This window comes from Sinocyclocheilus rhinocerous, unplaced genomic scaffold, assembly GCF_001515625.1.
Source record: "Sinocyclocheilus rhinocerous isolate Xijiao unplaced genomic scaffold, SAMN03320098_v1.1 scaffold4395, whole genome shotgun sequence".
Classification (NCBI taxonomy): Eukaryota; Metazoa; Chordata; class Actinopteri; order Cypriniformes; family Cyprinidae; genus Sinocyclocheilus; species Sinocyclocheilus rhinocerous.
In genome coordinates this window covers 27,402-35,297 of record NW_015635544.1, presented here as the reverse complement: position 1 = coordinate 35,297, position 7,896 = coordinate 27,402, and the positions used below count along the sequence as shown (strand labels likewise).

The 7,896-nt window shown below is 35.8% G+C and overlaps 1 protein-coding gene across 2 annotated transcripts; it reads left to right on the top strand.

Annotated features, from left to right (window-relative positions):
• The first annotated feature begins 6,136 nt into the window (after window positions 1-6,136).
• Window positions 6,137-7,335, top strand: LOC107747318 (transcription cofactor HES-6-like). 2 transcript variants are annotated; one of them, XM_016561784.1, is made up of 4 exons: window positions 6,137-6,355; window positions 6,465-6,551; window positions 6,700-6,775; window positions 6,865-7,335. In XM_016561784.1, exons 1-4 carry the CDS (start codon window positions 6,278-6,280, stop codon window positions 7,290-7,292), a joined length of 669 nt encoding a protein of 222 aa, XP_016417270.1. In that variant the 5' UTR covers window positions 6,137-6,277; the 3' UTR covers window positions 7,293-7,335. The 2 variants fall into 2 exon arrangements, with proteins under 2 accessions (XP_016417270.1, XP_016417268.1); XM_016561782.1 differs by having other exon boundaries at window positions 6,694-6,775.
• Window positions 7,336-7,896: the final 561 nt, after the last annotated feature.

Sequence of the window (7,896 nt, the reverse complement as noted above, 5' to 3'; positions counted from 1 at the left end):
TGTGTTCCAAACCCATACAAACTCTGCAAATTTTTGGAACACAAATAAATATATTTAATATTCTCTTAATTTTTGTCCTCTATTATTGTAGAAGTAATCCATGCCAATATTTATATATGAATAAATCTTAAATTATATCATAGCGAACATGTCTGTTCAGAAGAAAATACTGGTCTCCCAGACTTGCAACAGAGGACAAAAATTAAGAGAATATTAAATATATTTATTTGTGTTCCAAACCCATACAAACTCTGCAAATTTTTGGAACACAAATAAATATATTTAATATTCTCTTAATTTTTGTCCTCTGTTGCAAGCCTGGGAGACCAGTATTTTCTTCTGAACAGACATGTTCGCTATGATATAATTTAAGATTTATTCATATATAAATATTGGCATGGATTACTTCTACAATAATAGAGGACAAAAATATTAAATATATTAAATATATTTATTTGTGTTCCAAAAATTAGCAGAGTTTGTATGGTTTTGGAACAACACATAAATTATGATGTGAATGTCATGTCTGTTTTAATGTTTCCGTAAAGAAGTAGCTTTCTGAAAGCAATATATTTATTTAAACAATATTACATGCCCTCACACTAGTGCTGCCATTACAGAGACATTAAAGGGGTCATATGATGCGATTTCAATTTTTCCTTTCTCTTTGGAGTGTTACAAGTTCTTGGTGCATAAAGAAGATCTGTAAAGTTGCAAAGACTAAAGTCTCAAATCCAAAAAGGTATTCTTTATAAAAGTTAAGTCAACCACGCCCTCCTAAAACGGCTCATTCTAACATGCCCCAACATGTCTAAGTCACTATGTGGAAATATTAGCATAATGCCTCCCGAATGTGCACTCAAAGAAAGAAGGCTGGTTTCAGGAACAGCAGTAGTGTTGATGCAGCCATGTCAGGGAGACACTGTGTATTTCAGTGCGAAAGCAAAAGCACTTTATTTGGCCTTCCGGAAGTAGATGCAATTAGGAATCATTGGTTAAGATTTATTTACAACAGAACAGCACAACCCAGATGTTCGAATTTGTGCAACGCATTTTACGGACGACAGTTTTGTGAACCTAGGAGAGTACAAGGCTGGCTGTGCACAAAGGCCATTTCTAAAAATAAAAAAAAAGGGTCAATTCCGACTTTGCTATGACAATCTGGCGCTTCTGAATCAGCAACTGTAAGTATGTTTTGTTATTAGTTATTTAGTTATATGTTATTTGCTATTGACTGTTCAAATGCAGAGTTTTGTGCAGCGCAGAGTAACGCGTCGTGTGTGTGTGAGGGGAACAGGGTCACATCACAGGAGAGTGAACTGCCTGTCAGAAATCATAGCACGTCAGCTGTCTTAACCGCGGCTTGTGTACTGCATCATCACTGTGTCTGTCACGGTGAGTAATTTATGGGCTAATTTTCATTTTTGGTTGAACTAACCCTTTAAAGAGCAGCCCTCCACGTACATGAAAATTTGTGAGGTATGTGAATGTCATGTCTGTTTTAATGTTTCAGTAAAGAAGTAGCTTTCTGAAAGCAATATATTTATTTAAACAATATTACATGCCCTCACACTAGTGCTGCCATTACAGAGACATTAAACAACCACACAAAGTGGTTGAAATTATAAAACAGACTATTTACCTATCCTTACTGATGTAGATGCACATTTTAATTAAATGTTTTCTTTTTTCAAATGTTTTTCTCTTTTTAGGCCACTGATGAAGAACAGGTGGTGACTGGGATGAATGCTGGTCAAAGAGGAGAATGTCCTTTCCCCCAAACTGATGCAACAGTGGTTTTAAAGGAGGAGGCTGCCCTGGATAATGTAAAAGATGTCACATGCCTTTGCTGTGCTGATGGGGCTTCTTCATGACTACATCAATTATGCTAAAGAGATCATGAAAATTGGCAGCGATGCCTGATCTGTATTCATGGACTATGAAAAAAACTGTAAGTGTATAATTTGTAAAAAACAAAATGTTAAATGCTTGTTCTGTGTTGTTGTTTAGTAGAAATGGAGTTTACACTCTTATCATTTATACACATGCTCACATTCTTTCACACAAGTTTCTGATAAATGTTATAATATCAGTGTTAATGTTGTGGTTTATTTACTGTCATGCCAGAATAGTTTGTAAAGAACTTAACTAGTAACTCATCATTTAGTGTCAGTTCATGGTTTATAATTCATAGTATTGCAGTGCTCAGCTCAACATGTATAATGTTGTTGTTGCTGTTCAACTGTCTTCATTTGTCATTTTATAGGGTAAGATGCCCCCCTCCCAACAACATTAATTTGTCCTCTTGACCTTAAATGTCACTTAATCTCATCTCAATACATTTATTGAATATTCATGCTCTTATGAATCTTGAATTTTTGTCTTTTTTTTATTTTTTTATCTGTAAGTTTATTTAATTTGGACATTAAAAGTTTAATGTCTATATGTTAATGTAATAAGTGTGGACACAGTAATTCACATAGATTTGAAAATCAAAAATTTGTTTGGGGTACGATGCCCCCCTCAGAGTTCCCAGGGTAATTTACCAAAAAAGTCAAATTTGATCTTAAAAGTTATATTCAACAAATGTTCAATGCTTCATTTATAAACTCTGTAGCTGTTAATGCCATACTTTTCTGCATTTATTCTTACATGCATGTTACTTGACTGTTTTCTCTTGTTTTAAATAAATATTTACCTTTTGATAGTCATTCTGTGTGTGTAAAAGTGATTTTAAAATGAACAAGATTAGTAGGTTTAATGTCTAGCATGATTTGGGTTCATTTTAGCCTAGCAGTGTAGTAATTTTAAACCATAAAAAAGCAACCCAGCATGCTGGGTCAAACATAATAACCCAACTTGGGTTAAAACAACCCAGTGCTGGGTTTGTCCCTTTTTAACCCAGCTCTGGGTTGCCAGAATAACAAAACATTAAGAGACACACACACACACACACACGAATAATGTAACAATCCCCAAAATCTTATGGGTACTAAACAGGCTTTGTTTTCTTTATGCAAAATGTTATTTCGTTTATCATCACCATCAACATTATTATTATTATAGATTGAAATGTGCCCAGGACATATTTTCATAAAAGTAATGAGTTGAATGTTGCCTATTCTGTAGTCAATAGAGAGGCCCATCGGGCGCCAGTTGAACAGTTGGACACCTGTCGCTCACCCACCCCCTCCTTCTCCTTGGTCTGTTCTATTCAACCCTGACTGCAGCGTGCAGCTGCCAACTGACGGCATTACCTTACACGACCCCTCGACCTCTGTGAACACAACTCAATTTCGAACAGATTTCTCACGATCATACAATTTTTTTTTTATCTTAAGTCTTATGCATAAATACGCGAATTGAATACGCGAATTTATTATTATTATTATTATTAGTTGAACTGTCACTTAATCTCATCTCAATACATTTATTGAATATTCATGCTCTTATGAATCTTGAATTTTTGTCTTTTTTTTATTTTTTTATCTGTAAGTTTATTTAATTTGGACATTAAAAGTTTAATGTCTATATGTTAATGTAATAAGTGTGGACACAGTAATTCACATAGATTTGAAAATCAAAAATTTGTTTGGGGTACGATGCCCCCCTCAGAGTTCCCAGGGTACGTGAGTTTGAAGAGTCAGATTGTGTGTTGAAGATTATGGATTGTCTGAAGAAACAGAATGTGTATATATACACACTAATACTGAATAGAGGTTTTAGTCTGCTATTTTTATTTGCTTAATTTATTCTAATTTAATTTAAAACACAAATAAAGCTTATTCACCATTTGCAATCATCAGATGCAATAGAGGTTTGAATAGATAAATAATAAATTGAGTAGGGTCAGGGGTCAGCTAACTGTGTGTTTGTTGAGAGAACAGATGGTGATAAACAGATCCCGTGTGACCAAACTGTTTTACCAGCTGGTTTGTTATAGATAGATAGATAGATAGATATGGAAAAAAAGAAAAGATGTCTCTTTGTCATTTTTAGGCCCCACAGTGCTATTAACAACCATTAATGTAATTATGAAAATTGTGATGCATATACATAAGTCCTAAACAAAGTATCAGCATGCTTTAAATACCTTAATCTTACTTTTATGAAAATTATAAAGTGGTGTTGCATCATGCATTAACAATAACGCCATACCATAAACGCCATAACCATTCTCAAATAGAAACTGTGTATGGGTCACTGACAAATAAAGCTTCTAAACAACTTCAAAATGAATGCAATGCATATTTTTGAGTTTGGAACAATGTGTTTAAACAAGTTTAATTTGTTAAAAAATGTTTCAAAGTATTTAAATTATTATTATTTTAAATATCAGGTGATACAACCAAATATTTGTAAATACATATTTATATTCCTAATTTTATTTCTAAGTGGTTGCGCCACCATGACATTTGAAAACATACCAATTGCCGAACAGAAGTTTTTCAATTATTTCAACAGCTTTATTAACTACTGGTATGTATGAACTTTGTTTATAGGAAAGATTTTAAACATGCAATCATGCAACTGTATTTTAGTTAGAATTTATTATTGCTAAAACTCAATTTGAAATAGTTTTCTTAGTTTGTTAATTTGTGAGGGTGGTTGCGCCACCTGACGTTTTGGAGTTTTGAGGTACCCAAACATGAAATAATATTTATAATTTGAATGTACTCAGAATGTATTCAACCTAAAGTTTTATCGAATAAAGTGATGCTTGTCATTAAAGTATCAAATTATTTTAAGGAAATAATGCACTTAGACACCAAAATATGCATGTCATGTAATTGACCCATTTTCAAATCATATTATTAAATAATGAAATAATTGTCAGTTCTTTAATTTAATGAACTATGTATGCCAACATTTCCCCTTAATCTTGCATGCTTTAAACATGTTAATTATTTTTATTTAAAAAAAGAATAAAAATATCTCCTTACTATTTCCCCCCAACATATAAATGGTAACTTTTGCGGCAAGCTATTTAGCGCGCTCACGTCACGTTGGTGTGCGCCATGGTCACGAAAACTCATCATTTGCATGAATAGTTTGTAAAGAACTTAACTATTAAATAATTGTAATTGCCATACTTTTCTGCATTTCTTCTTACATGCATGTTACTTTTGACTGTTTTCTCTTGTTTTAAATAAATATTTACCTTTTGATAGTCATTCTGTGTGTGTAAAAGTGATTTTAAAATGAACAAGATTAGTAGGTTTAATGTCTAGCATGATTTGGGTTCATTTTAGCCTAGCAGTGTAGTAATTTTAAACCATAAAAAAGCAACCCAGCATGCTGGGTCAAACATAATAACCCAACTTGGGTTAAAACAACCCAGTGCTGGGTTTGTCCCTTTTTAACCCAGCTCTGGGTTGCCAGAATAACAAAACATTAAGAGACACACACACACACACACACGAATAATGTAACAATCCCCAAAATCTTATGGGTACTAAACAGGCTTTGTTTTCTTTATGCAAAATGTTATTTCGTTTATCATCACCATCAACATTATTATTATTATAGATTGAAATGTGCCCAGGACATATTTTCATAAAAGTAATGAGTTGAATGTTGCCTATTCTGTAGTCAATAGAGAGGCCCATCGGGCGCCAGTTGAACAGTTGGACACCTGTCGCTCACCCACCCCCTCCTTCTCCTTGGTCTGTTCTATTCAACCCTGACTGCAGCGTGCAGCCGCCCACTGGCCGCATTACCTTACACGACCCCTCGACCTCTGTGAACACAACTCAATTTCGAACAGATTTCTCACGATCATACAATTTTTTTTTTTATCTTAAGTCTTATGCATAAATACGCGAATTGAATACGCGAATTTATTATTATTATTATTATTAGTTGAACTGTATTTGAAGGAAGCGCAGCCATCAAGCAGCAAAAGACAACAGTAAACCATCATATACATGCATACATACACACACACACACAACGAGAGCAATGAAAGTGGACTGGAAGTATACCTACATATAAACAAAAATAATTCAATTTGCTTGTTTGTGCTCTCTGAGACAGAGACAAAAGCGCGCGCGGTGATTGGCTGGAGCGAGCGCAGACTACTGCACGCGAATGTTTCATTCATATGCAAATAAGCTACTATAAAACCCTCACTCTAGCCTGTCATCGATGAGCTGTCAGTCCTGTTTGGTTTGTTCAGATACACAATAAAGGAGATCAAATACTGATTTACTCTGCTTTATTTTACGGACCGAACGGTTCTGGACGGCGGATCACTGACCAAGCCACCTAGCCCGGAATGTCCCCCGCAGCAAGACTCAGAACAGGTTTCGGTGTGGAGGAGGAAGCATTTTGTGCCGCTAAAGGTGACAGAAAGGTTAGACGTTGTCATTTTACATTGTCTATAAATGCCAAAAAGGAAGTCTGTGGTATGCTTAAGCACACATCGCAACCATGTATTTATTGCATGTTTTTGTCTTCAATAGACTCGAAAACCTATAGTGGAGAAAAAGAGACGAGCGCGCATTAATGAAAGCCTGCAGGATTTCAGGACACTACTCACAGATAACATTGTAAGTTTATTTCCTCTTTACTGCCTCTACCACCGACTCTTAGTCAGATAGATAGATAGACCGACCTCACTTTCTTAATATTAACACATATTTATACATATTTATTATCTAATTGTACTTATTATTGTATTTATCTAATCAGTTGCAGACAAAAATGGAGAATGCAGAGGTGCTTGAACTAACAGTAAAACGAGTTGAGAGCATCCTACAGAACCGTCCTAAGGGTAAGATGACCCCAACCTCAGTTGTACTGCATTTAGGTAACTGGTTGCCGTGAAAATTATTTGAAGCTCTTGTGTGTCTGGACTTCCAGAGGCTGAAGCTGTGAATCGAGAGGCCAGTGAGAGATTCGCAGCAGGTTATATCCAGTGCATGCATGAGGTACACAACTTTGTGTCCACATGCCCGGGGATCGATGCAACAGTGGCTGCAGAGCTGCTCAACCACCTGCTGGAGTGCATGCCATTTAATGAGGATCACCTTCAGGAGATGATCATGGAGCTCATATCAGAGCCTTCCTCCTCCAGTGGATCATGGCCAGCTAGAGAGGTGTTAAGTCCAGGAGGCCGCAGTGTGTCCGACCTATTCTCAGCACTGTCCCCATCCCCGTCCAGTCCTTCTAGTGAGGATCTCTGCTCTGACCTAGAGGAGACAGAGACTGAAGGAAGTCCTGCATCAGCTGAGGACAACCTGAACTCCTCCATCATCACACACTCTAAGTTTATGTGGCGGCCATGGTAGAAATCTCTTGAATGTCCAAACATCTTTATTCATAATTCACTTAATCCTGTATTGGAGCATGCTGGAATTCTTTTTTCATCTGATTTTTTTTTAGAAAATGGCTGGAACTTTAGGATTTTATAAGCACATGCTATAGTGGATATGACATCATCTTACAGAAAAGCATGGAATACATCGTGACTGACATAACTCCAGATATTTTTTCTTCAGAAACATGATGCCTTGAAGCATAAAAGCTTATGTAGAAATGAATTTCAGATTGAAATGCCTTAAAAACTTAACTGTAATGGTTTATGCTAGAGATTGAGAAATTGCTTTGTTTTAGTCAGGAGAAAGATTTGTTTTGTGTCTTTTGTAGGTCTAGTTAAAAATATAGAAAGTCACACTGAGAGAATGTCACATAGATTAAATCCATGGCCCTTGTGTAGTCATTAAAAAGTGTTTTTTATTGTTTATATACTTCAGGGCATGATTCCTCACATCCAATCCTGGAGGGCCGCTGCCCTGCAGAGTTTAGGTCAAACCCTGATGAAGCTCACCTACCTGTGTTTTCCTAGTGCTCCTGAAGACCTTGATTAGCTTGCTCAGAGGTGTTTGATCAGGG

Bases quoted from the DNA above. Each gene is read 5' to 3' on its own strand.
- LOC107747318 (XM_016561782.1), top strand. From the start codon at position 6,278: ATGTCCCCCGCAGCAAGACTCAGAACAGGTTTCGGTGTGGAGGAGGAA. The intron at 6,356-6,464 runs GTTAGACGTTGT...TGTCTTCAATAG, and splicing joins CCGCTAAAGGTGACAGAAAG to ACTCGAAAACCTATAGTGGA. The intron at 6,552-6,693 runs GTAAGTTTATTT...TTATCTAATCAG, and splicing joins CACTACTCACAGATAACATT to TTGCAGACAAAAATGGAGAA.